The sequence below is a fragment of the Oncorhynchus nerka genome, linkage group LG3 (genome assembly GCF_034236695.1).
Source record: "Oncorhynchus nerka isolate Pitt River linkage group LG3, Oner_Uvic_2.0, whole genome shotgun sequence".
NCBI lineage: Eukaryota > Metazoa > Chordata > Actinopteri > Salmoniformes > Salmonidae > Oncorhynchus > Oncorhynchus nerka.
Window position 1 is genome coordinate 53376000 of NC_088398.1, and position 12533 is coordinate 53388532.

At 45.5% G+C, this 12533-nt stretch overlaps 1 protein-coding gene across 2 annotated transcripts in view; it reads left to right on the plus strand.

The window, feature by feature from the left end:
• Window positions 1–12533, plus strand: part of adcy5 (adenylate cyclase 5) — a 134492-nt gene that overhangs the window by 63558 nt on the left and 58401 nt on the right. For both annotated transcript variants that reach the window (XM_029636661.2, XM_029636669.2), the window contains exon 3: window positions 6275–6396. In XM_029636661.2, coding sequence (XP_029492521.1) covers window positions 6275–6396 — 122 coding nt within the window. The remainder of the gene's footprint in view (window positions 1–6274; window positions 6397–12533) is intronic.

Here is a 12533-nt window from a genome sequence, read left to right on the forward strand (position 1 = left end):
AATGAAGACCAAGGTGCAGCGTGGTAGGCGTACATTTTCTTTTAATTTGAAATGTTCCACCAAAAACAATAAACAACTCAACGAACGTAAAGCTAAGAGTGCAAACACATGCAACACACATAGACAAGATCCCACAACTGAAGGTGGGAAAAAGGGCTGCCTAAGTATGATCCCCAATCAGAGACAACGATAGACAGCTGCCTCTGATTGGGAACCATACTCAGCCAACAAAGAAATATAAACATAGATTTCCCACCCTAGTCACACCCTGACCTACCAAATAGAAAATTTAAAGGATCTTTAAGGTCATGGTGTACCCCACCCCACCCCAAGGTGTGGACTCCCCTGGCCGCACACCTGAACCTATAGGGGAGGGTCCGGGTGGACATCTACCCTCGGTGGCGGCACCGGTTCGGGACGTAGCCCCCGCTCCCTACGCTGATCCCTCCGCCTCTGTGGACCGGACCGTGGATCATCGCCGGAGGCTCTGAACTGGGAACCACCGCTGGAGGCTCTGGACTGCAGATCGTCGCCGGAGGCTCCGGTCTGGGAACCCCCACTGGAGGCTCTGGACTGCAGCTCGTCGCTGAAGACTCTGGACTGCGGATCGTCGCTGGAGGCTCTGGACTGCGGATCGTCGCTGGAGGCTCTGGACTGCGGACCGTCGCTGGAGGCTCTGGACTGCGGACCGTCGCTGGAGGCTCTGGACTGCGGACCGTCGCTGGAGGCTCTGGACTGCGGACCGTCGCTGGAGGCTCCGGACTGCGGACCGTCGCTGGAGGCTCCGGACTGCGGACCGTCGCTGGAGGCTCCGGACTGCGGACCGTCGCTGGAGGCTCCGGACTGCGGACCGTCGCTGGAGGCTCTGGACTGCGGACCGTCGCTGGAGGCTCCGGACTGCGGACCGTCGCTGGAGGCTCCGGACTGCGGACCGTCGCTGGAGACTCCGGACTGCGGACCGTCACTGGAGACTCCGCTGGCACAACGCGTCCTGGCTGAATCCCCCCTGTAGCACGGCAAGTGCGAGGAGCTGGCACAGACCGCACTGGTTTGTGCTGGCGAACTGGGTTGTGCTGGCGCAGGATATCCTGGGCCGAAGAGATGCTCTGGAGGCCAGGTGCGCTGTGCCGGCACAATCCGTCCTGGCTGAATGCCCACTCTAGCACGGCAACTGCTTGCACAGAGCGCACCGTACTGTGGATGCACACTGAAGGCATGGTGCGCAGAACAGGATAACACGGTGCTTGACCGGTCACTCGCTCCCCACGGTAAGCACGAGAAGTTGGCTCAGGTCTGAACCCTGACTCAGGCCAATCTCACCGTGTGCCGCCCCAAAAAATGTTTGGGGGCTGCCTCTCGTGCTTGCTTCGTTGAGCTAACTCCTCAAATCCTCGCCGTTCCGCTTTCGCTGCCTCCATCTGCTCCTTCGGACGGCGATACTCCTTGGCCCTTGTCCAAGGTCCTGCTCCCTCCAGGATTTCCTCCCAGGTCCAGTCCTCCTGACCACGCTGCTTGGTCCGTTGGTGGTGGGATATTCTGTAACGTCCGACGTTAAATGAAGACCAAGGTGCAGCATGGTAGGCGTACATTTTCGTAAAAATTTTAGGAGTGCAAACACATGCAACACAAAAAGACAAGATCCCACAACTGAAGGTGGGAAAAAGGGCTGCCTAAGTATGATCCCCAATCAGAGACAACGATAGACAGCTGCCTCTGATTGGGAACCATACTCGGCCAACAAAGAAATATAAACATAGATTTCCCACCCTAGTCACACCCTGACCATCAAATAGAGAATTTATAGGATCTTTAAGGTCAGGGCGTGATAGGGACACATTATTCCATTTCTGTTCGTCACATGTCTGTGGAACTTGTTCAGTTTATGTCTCAGTTGTTGAATCTTGTTATGTTCAAACAAATATTTACACATGTCAAGTTTGCTGAAAATAAATGCAGTTGACAGTGAGAGGACGTTTCTTTTTTTGTTTAATAGTATTTGTGAGGTCAAACTTGGATCAGTTCATTGGCAGCCTGTCTCTTAACGGACTGTCTATTGAGTACTCCTTTAAACGGCATAGCATGTTCTCCGGAAACCATTCAAGCATTCACAGCCAACCTTCAGACTTGGATAAGGAGAGGACGTATCTTTTTTTGCTGAGTTTAGGAAGTCTAAGATTGCAGTTTTTTTTTACAATCACTAGGACCCATTTGTAAATACTTAGGTTACTTCTTCGAAAGTCTTCAGTGAGCACAACAGCAGTCTATGTGGGCTAAACTGTGGATCATTTTTCATTGCTTTGGCACAAAATGCATTCAATGACTACATCTTTCAAATGTCATGAATTATTTTCTCACTCAGACACAACCACCACCAAAACTCTATGTACCTACAGGCCAATTTGCACATGTTAACATACTCTTTTCAAAACTGTTATACTTAAGTTCAAAACCAAACACAACACAAAATTGAATAAGACAGCAGTTTGCTATATTTCTACAGTAATACTGTATATAAATATTTTCCAAATATAAAAAATCAAATACTGTCAAAACAATTAGACCAACCACAGCTGATTCCCATTGTAGCTGAACACCTACCCAGGTGTTGGTCTTTCAATTACATTACCATCTATACAAAAGGGGACATCTTAGGAATAATGCTGTACTGTAATGTAAACATGGACCCAGCCAGAGATAGAGAAGTGGCTGACAGAGGAAGAAGAGGGCTGGGAGAGGGAGAGGAGTATGTATGATGGTGGAAGAAGACTGAGAGGAAGATCAAGAGCTGTTGTCTCAGATGAAATGAGGGCTACTATAATTGATCATGTAATAAATCATGGTCTACTAATGAGAGAGGCTGGTCTGAGAGTGCAGACAAATCTGCAACGCTCCACAATGGCATCTATTGTGAGAAATTTCCGGCAAAATAACAGGTGAGATGTGCATTATTCTGCAAGGGCATCTGACTGAACTGCACATTACAGAAGTAAATTGAGCAAAGCCTCCAAACCCACTTGTGTGTCATTGTTTTTGTATTTCTGCTTAGGACCCAACGGCTACCTCCCCACAGGCAGGAGAGGTAGGATTTTCACTGCTGTGCAGGAAACTGCAATAGTTGATATGGTCAACAGAAACAATGGCATAAAACTCACAGAGATTTGGGACAGAGTGTTGGCAGACAACATTACTTTTGGAAATATTCACAATGTAAGCATAACAACTATTTCTAGAATCCTGAAACAACATCAAGTCAGAATGAAACAGTTGTACACTGTCCCCTTTGAGAGGAAGCCTGAACGAGTCAAGCAACTCAGGAACCAATATGTCCAGGTAAGATGACTATAAAATACAGAACTGGTTTTGAAGAAAACCAAACAGGGCAGAATAGCCACTTAATAGCCTAACTCTTATGTTTCCTTGTGGATTTAATTTAGAGAGTCATGGAGATTGAAGCCAGGCAAACACCCCACATATTCATCTTTGTGGATGAGGCTGGTTTCAACTTGGCCAAAACACGGCGGCGAAGTAGGAATGTGATTGGGAAAAGAGCCACCGTGTATGTCCCGGAACACAGGGGACAACATCACAATGTATTCAGCAATATCCTCTGATGGATTGCTGTTACACAAACCGCTAATTGGGCCATACAACACCGAGCATCTCATTTCATTCCCGGATGACCTCTATGGAAGGGTTGTGCCAGGTGAGGAAAGGGTTGCAGTGAGGCGAAATCGGCCAACATTTGTGATTGTATGGGACAATGTGGCATTTCACCAGTCCCATGCAGTCAGAGTGGTTTGCAGCCCATCCCAGGATGGTGTCACTTTTCCTCCCACCTTACTCTCCATTCCTCAACCCCATAGAGGAATTATTTAACCTCATGGAGGTGGAAGGTTTATGACCACCATCCACATGATCAAATGTCACAATGGATGCTGGATGCCTGGACATATCTGCAGAAGCTTGCCAGGGATGGACCAGGCATGCCTAAAGATTCTTTCCTAGGTGTATTGCCCAAGATGACATAAGATGGGATGTGGATGAGAACCTGTGGCCAAATGCAGAAGACGGTGTTGATTAGTATTGCTACTGTATCTGTATCAGTAGATGGTGTATATACAAATTCTTGTATTTTGGATTCACTCAATGCCAAAAAAATGACATAAACCATTGAAGCATATTGCATCATGTCTGATTCATTCCTGTAACATATACTGCAGTGAATTCTAAAGAGTAGCGAGGTGTCATTCTTGTTTTGTAAAGACATTTTACTAAAGAAAACATTGTGTAATGCTACCTGTTGTTAGTGTTTTTTAGGTCATTGTTTTATGAGTGACAAAGTGTGCTTGTTGGGTGACAACCTTTGCTAGTGTTATGGAAGAATGATTTGATTTTAGACATGTATGAAGTGTTTTGGTAGTTTTAGTGCATTTTGGATGTGAAATTAACTGCTGTGCCAAGCTGAAAGTTAGTTAGGAGAACTGTGTGAAGCTTTTTGAAAAAGTGACCTAACTATTGACCTAACTAATGGGTCCTAGCGATTGTAAAAAAAAAAAAAACCTGTAAAACTGCAATCCATAGGGGTGAACCTGCCACGTCCGTTTGCGATATTACAACAAAGACGTTACTTCAAACAACGAAAACGGTTTATTTTCCCCTCTATCACTGCACGTGCGATAGAGCAGCAATGTATGTACTACGATTTTAACCAAATCAAATTTTATTGGTCACATACACATATTTTGCAGATGTTATTGCGGGTGTAGTGATATGCTTGTGTTCCTAGCTCCAACAGTGCAGTAGTATATAACAATTCACAACAATACACAGAAATCTAAATGTAAAATAATGGAATTAAGAAATATATAAATATTAGATCGAGAAATGTCAGAGTGGCATTGACAAAAATATACATATGAGATGAGTAAAGCAGCATGTAAACATTATTTAAACATTATTTAAGTGACTAGTGTTCTATTATTAAAGTGGCCAGTGATTCCAAGTCTATGTCTATAAGGCAGCAGCCTCTAAGGTGCAGGGTTGCATATCCGGGTGGAAGCCCAGCTTTGATGCACCTGTACTGACCTCGCCTTCTGGATGATAGTGGGGTGAATAGGCCATGGCTTGGGTGTTTGATGATCTTTTTGGCCTTCCTGTGACATCGGGTGCTGTAGGTATCCTGGAGAGCAGATCGTTTTCCCCTGGTGATGCGTTGAGAAGACCTTCTGGAGAGGGCGGTGCAGTTGCCATACCAGGCGGTTATACAGCCCGACAGGATGCTCTCAATTGTGCATCTGTAAACGTTTGTGAGGGTTTTAGGGGCCAAGCCAAATATCTTCAGCCTCCTGAGGTTGAATATGCGCTGTTGCGCCTTTTTCACCACACTGTCTGTGTGGGTGGACCCTTTCAGATCGTCAGTGATGTGTACGCCGAGGAACTTGAATCCGGGTATAGACCTTACCATCAAATGCTTACTTACAAGCCATTAACCAACAATGCAGTTTTGAGAAGAAAAATATATATATTTTACTAAATAAAGAGAGAGATACAGAGAGATATACAGAGTTAAAAAGAGATAGAGAAACTCTTAGCTAACAGATAATTCGCTAGAATTGACAAGAAGTTAAAGAAGTGGGTTTGTTTGTTGTTGTTGGCCTATCCTAGCCCCTCGGTAACACCCATCCACCTACACCTGCTGCTGTGGTGTGGTGTAAACAGAATAGGAGCTTCGTCCCAAATTACACCCTGTTCCCTATATAGTGAACTAATGTGGACCAGAGCCCTGGTAAAAATGTGTGCACTATATAGGAAATAGGGTTCAATTTTGGACGCAACCAAGGAGATGGCATCAAGGGCTGGCCCACACTTGTCAACCAGTGATAACATCTCTCAGCAGGCAGGGATACTGTGCCGTGGGCGTCATCGCAATAGAGGGATGGAAAGATAGATGCAAGCAGCCGTCTGTTCTAGTCCTAAACTACCCAGGTCTTCCCCAGGTGGAATGACCAAAATCAAGACCTCTCCATTTCTCTGTCTCACTGTCTGTCTCGTGTAATGACTCCTATCAACTAAATCTCTGGTTTGTCCGTTTTCTCTCTACTCTCTCCCCTGCCTCTCTCTCTCTCTCTGGGATTTTCTCTCCTTCTCTCTTTCTCCATGGGTGTCTTCCCTCACTCTCTCTCCCCCTCCTCTCTCTCATCATCCTTCTCTCTCTCTACTTTCTACCTTCCTCCCCATCTCTTGCCCTCTCTCTCTCATTCCTCTATCTCTGCAGGAGCGTCTCCTGCTCTCCGTGCTTCCTCGTCATGTTGCCATGGAGATGAAAGCTGATATTAACGCTAAGCAGGAAGACATGATGTTTCACAAGATCTACATCCAGAAGCACGACAACGTCAGGTACCGGTCACCAATGCCATGATCAGGGAGAGTGGCGACACATGCAGTCAATGCCATGCTCCAAAGCTATGTCCAGGTCATTCTCTTAATCAATTACCATGCTACTTTACTCAGCATTACCTAGCCTCTGAGGATTATTACCATGTTGATAGTATGTGTTTAACCTCCATTGTTAGTGGAGAGTATTACTAATCATCCAATAGCAAGCATTAAATATGTGATGTATTCTAGAGAATCAGAGTAGACACCATCTTGTTGATTATGGAACAAATGCACTAGGCCTACATTAGAGAGAGAGAGAGAGAGGTTTTCTCTGTGGCTGTCTGACTTGTGGACACCAAGAAGACTCATAACGTCATGCTGTGTGTTGTGTTCTCAGAACCATGCCTGGTAGGCTTCTAGCTCTTGCAGACTAGACCCAAACACACATAAGAGGTGCTATTGTAGCTTTTGAAGAGTCTCTTTGAACCACATGGGTAGAGTCGGAGGTCATGTATCTTTCACTCTTTTCTAAAACAAAACAGTCTTTTCATTGTCTGTGTGTATGTGATCATTATCAGTTTGTTGCCATGTTAGAGCAGAGAGAGTTGAACCTTAAAGTCAGATAGGGTTTAGCTCAGAGGCCTGGCAGTTCCTAGAATATCTACCGCTATGGAAGGAAGGTTCAGTCACAATGCATGTGATGCCTGCTGTTTTTGAGAAGAATGAAAGATCGAGAAAACACACTCACGGACACAGGCACACAGATAATCCCATATAGCACTAACATTTATCACTAAAAGTCTCTCACACATTTTAAAATGAGTCACTCTAGATAAGCTAGCCACACTGTAGAAAACACTATCGATGACAATTGGTTATGATAACGATGGCAATGCGGATGATGAAGATGCTGTGCGACAAAGAAGTATGTATATTTTCTGTTCGTGGTGATTCTGTCCGGCGACTGATCTCAACTGGCCCTGCACGAGGCTGCTTGAAAAAGCGTTGCCCCTGTTTTTAACTGACTCACTGGGGGTCTAGGATTACTGGCCGCTAGGCTAAGCTAAGCCTGGCTGACTGTGCGGCTAATACCCTGCTAAAGAGAGGGAGGCCTGGAGTAGCAAGCCGATAACAGTGCCCGGCCACCCTCTGTAATTGGGCAGCAGACAGACAACAGGAAAAGAGAGTTGACAGCTCCTGGCAGGGATAGAGAGAGAAAGAGAGAGGACGCTTGGCTGTGGAGAGAGAGAAAGGATAGAAGACTGGGGCTGCTGTGTCTAACATTACTACATTACTAGTGCATGTAGCTGTCAAATCCTCGCTTCCTCTCTCATAAGCATCAAGGACCTCTCTTTCAATGGGCTTTGAGAGGAATTGAGGTTACAAGGATGGAGAAAGCAATAATGATTTGACAGCTAGTAACGTTTTCAGACACTGCCCGGGTTTCAGTTTCTTTGTGTGCTCCAGTTAGATGGGGGAGATATAGTGGAGGATGTACTGTATATAGCCTAGCATGTGAGATGGGGTTGCTGAGAGAGCAGATAGCATCTTGTCCTGCAGCATGTCATGTCCCTGGCCGCTCCTTCCAGCTCTGCTCCTCCCGGGCCCTGCTCAGCTCAGCCCACTCTGCTGTTAGTCAGGAGGCCTCCCTTTTCTTTTCTGCCTCCTCCTCCACCTTCCTCCTCCTCCTCGAACAAAAGCCCCATGGCTTTCAGCAATTAGGCCGAAATGTCCCGACTACAAGCGTGTTATGCAAGTTAACAGCAGTGGGGTGTAGGGATGTTTGTCGAAGTTTTGAAGCTCATCTCAGTGAAGTGGGGTATTGATATGTCTACTAGAAGACAACACAGCTGTGTTTTTTTTGCCAGTTTAAAGTTTCAAAGTTTATTCGCCATGTGCACAGGATACAATAGGTGTAAAACAGTATAGTGACATTCTTACCTTGAGAGCTCTTTCCCAACAACGCAGTGATAATAATAATTTATACAATGTTTGGATCTAATCCTGAATGCTGATTGGTTAAATACGCATTCCAACCGGTGTCTATTCCACAAGTTACCTCCGGCATGTTAAAAAGCTTATTACTCTGTTCCATCTGACTGCGCAATCCACTGTCTCATCAGCCCAGCCTGGCAAGTTATGAACTTGATCTCCACTATAAAAAGCATCTAGACATCTCACATTTCTTTTAGACTAACATTTAGTTTTCAACAGCCGAGATTTATATAAATATTGCTGTCTGTCTCTCCGACATTTGCAACATTGTTTCTGTATTCTAATTTGATCTCCAGCTGTCCCATAGTAATGAATGTGTAGGGGTCGGGAGTCGGGATGAGACAGACAGGATATATACAAAGAAATGTAAATTGAAAAAAGTTTAAAAGAAACTAAGTGTAGCTAGTTTGCAGTTTTTCCAGCTTCAGTTTCAAGTGATTGTGTTAACTGTGATGTTGGCTAAAAGTTTGGATACACCTACTCATTCCAGGTTTCTTCTTTATTTTTACTATTTTCTCCATAGTAGAATAATAGTGAAAACATGAAAACTATGAAATAACACATATGGAATCATGTAGTAACCAAAAAAAGTGTTAAACAAATACTGTAACCTGGCCAAGATAAAGCACAGCAGTTCGACACATAGAACAACACAGAGTTACACATGGAATAAACAAACATACAGTAAATAATACAGTAGAAAAAATAAAAATGTATATACAGTGAGTGCAAAAAAAGTTAAGATAAGGAGGTAAGGCAATAAATAGGCCATGGTGGTGAAGTAATTACAATATAGCAATTAGACACTGGAATGGTAGATGTAAAGAAGATGAATGTGCAAATAGAGATACTGGGGTGCAAAGGAGCAAGATAAATAACTAAATACAGTATCAGAATGAGGTAGTTGGATGGGCTGTTTAGAGATGGGCTATGTACAGGTGCAGTGATCTGTGAGCTGCTCTGACAGCTGGTGCTTAAAGCTAGTCAGGTCTCCAGCTTCAGTGATTTTTGTAGTTCGTTTCAGTCATTGGCAGCAGAGAACTGTCAGGAAAGGAGGAATTGGCTTTGGGGGTGACCAGTGAGATATATCTGCTGAAGTGCGTGCTATGGGTGAGTGTTGCTATGGCTACCAGTGAGCTGAGATAAGGCGGGGCTTTACCTAGTAGAGACTTGTAGATGACCTGGAGCCAGTGGGTTTGGCGATGAGTATGAAGCGAGGGCCAGCTAACGAGAGCGTACACGTCGCAGTGTTGAGTGATATATGGGGCTTTGGTGACAAAACGGATGGCACTGTGATAGACTGCATCCAATTTGTTGAGTAGAGTGTTGGAGGCTATTTTATAAATGACATCGCCGAAGTCGAGGATCGGTAGGATGGTCAGTTTTACGAGGGTATGATTGGCAGCATGAACAAAGGATGCTTTGTTGCGAAATAGGAAGCCGATTCTAGATTTAATTTTGGATTTGAGATGCTTAATGTGAGTCTGAAAGGAGAGTTTACAGTTTATCCAGACACCTAGGTATTTGTAGTTGTCCACATATTCTAAGTCAGAACTGTCCAGAGTAGTGATGCTGGATGGGCGGGCAGGTGCGGGCAGTGATCGGTTGAGGAGCATGCATTTAGTTTTACTTGCATTTAAGAGCAGTTGGAGGCCACGGAAGGAGAGTTGTATGACATTGAAGCTCGTCTGAAGGTTAGTTAACACAGTGTCCAAAGAAGGGCCAGATGTATCCAGAATGGTATTGTCTGTGTAGAGGTGGATCAGAGAATCACCAGCAGCAAGAGCGACATCATTGATGTATACAGAGAAGAGTCGGCCCGAGAATTGAACCCTGTGGCACCCCCATAGAGACTGCAAGAGGTCCGGACAACAGGGCCTCCGATTTGACACACTGAACTCTATCAGAGAAGTAGTTGGTGAACCAGGCGAGGCAATCATTTGAGAAACCAAGGCTGTTGAGTCTGCCAATAAGAATGTGGTGATTGACAGAGTCGAAAACCTTGGCCAGGTCGATGAATACGGCTGCACAGTAATGTCTCTTATCGATGGCGTTTATGATATTGAAAGGCAGGGTAGGATAGATATAGGTCTGAAGCAGTTTGGGTCTAGAGTGTCTTCCCCTTTGAATAGGGGGATGACCGCGGTAGCGTTCCAATCTTTGGGAATCTCAGATGATACGAAAGAGAGGTTGAACAAGCTAGTAATAGGGGTTGCAACAATTTCAGCAGATAATTTAAAAAAAGAGAAGGTCCAGATTGTCTAGCCCGGCTGATTTGTAGGGGTCCAGGTTTTGCAGTTCTTTAAGAAGATCGGCTATCTGGATGTGGGTGAAGGAGAAGGAGAAATGGGGGAGGCTTGGGCGAGTTGGTGTGGGGAGTGCAGGGCTGTTGACCGGGGTAGGGGTAGCCAGGTGGATAGCATGGCCAGCCGTAGAAAAATGCTTATTGAAATTCTCAATTATAGTGGATTTATCAGGAAGGCCTGCTCGCTGAAGTGTTTTAGGGAGCGTTTGGTAGTGATGAGGGGTGGTCGTTTGACCGCAGACCCGTTATGGATGCAGGCAATGAGGCAGTGATCGCTGAGATCTTGGTTGAAAACAGCAGAGGTATATTTGGAGAGCAAGTTAGTTAGGATGATATCTATGAGGGTGCCCGTGTTTACGGATTTGGGGTTGTACCTGGTGGGTTCATTGATAATTTGTGAGAGATTGAGGGCATCAAGCTTAGATTTTAGGATGGCCGGGGTGTTAAGTATGTCCCAGTTTAGGTCACCTAGCAGCACGAGCTCTGAAGATAGATGGGGGGCAATCAGTTCACATATGGTGTCCAGGGCACAGCTGGGGGCAGAGGGTGGTCTATAGCAAGCGGCAATGGTGAGAGACCTGTTTATGTAAATGTGACTTTTTAAAAGTAGAAGCTCGAATTGTTTGGGTACAGACCTGGATAGTAAGAAATAACTCTGCAGGCTATCTCTGCAGTAGATTGCAACACCGCCCCCTTTGGCAGTTCTATCTTGGCTGAAAATGTTATAGTTAGGGAAGGAAATTTGAGGGTTTTTGGTGGTCTTCTTGAGCCAGGATTCAGACACGGCTAGGACATCCGGATTGACAGAGTGTGCTAGGGCAGTGAATAAAACAAACTTAGGGAGGAGGCTTCTAATGTTAACATGCATGAAACCAAGGCTTTTACGGTTACAGAAGTCAACAAATGATAGCACCTGGGGAATGGGAGTGGAGCTAGGCACTGCAGGGCCTGGATTAACTTCCACATCAAAAGAGGAACAGAGGAGGAGTAGGAAAAAGTGTATGGCTAAAGGCTAAAATAACTGGTAGTCTAGTATGTTCAGAACAGAGAGTAAAAGGAGCGGATTCCTGGGCACGGTAGAATAGATTCAAGGCATAATGTACAGACAAAAGTATGGTAGGATGTGGATACAGTGAGGGTAAACATATGCATAGAGTGACGATGAAAGAGATATTGTCCCTAGAAATATCATTTAAACCAGGTGATGTCACCACATGTGTGGTAGGTGGAACTAAAGTGTTAAATAATACGTATTGAGCAGGGCTAGAAGCTCTACAGTGAATTAAGGCAATAAATACTAACCAAAATAGCAACGGACAAGTCATATTGACGTTAGCGAGAGGCATGCATAGCCGAGTGATCATAGGAGTCCAGTGAGTGGCTTCAGGCAGCTTGCGGGCCAGGGTTAGCAAGCTAACAGAAGGGCCTTGGAGGGACGTCGCAACGGAAGAAAGTCTGTTGTGGCCCCCTCGTGCTGTTATGTCGGCAGACGGATCAGCTGGGCTTTGTGTGGTAAATCAAGCCAATTGGCAGAATAGGTATAGTGGCTTAAGCATCACAGTCCGTTGTGCTCTGGACAGCTAGCAGGCCACGGCTAGCATGCTAGTGGATGGGATTTCAGGGGACGAAGTGACAGCGGAGCCAGTTGAGAAAAACCCTATTGGGCGAATCACGTCGGTGGTCTCGTGATGAGTCGGCGGGGGTCCAAGCCAGTTGGCAAAAATAAATATTGTAGCCCAAGTAGTGGCTGATGGTCCTCTTTGGCTAACTGGGAGATGGGCCTAGCAAGGCTAGCTCCAGGCTAATTGGTTCTTGCTTCGGGACAGTGACGTTAGCCAGGAGTGGCCACTCAAGT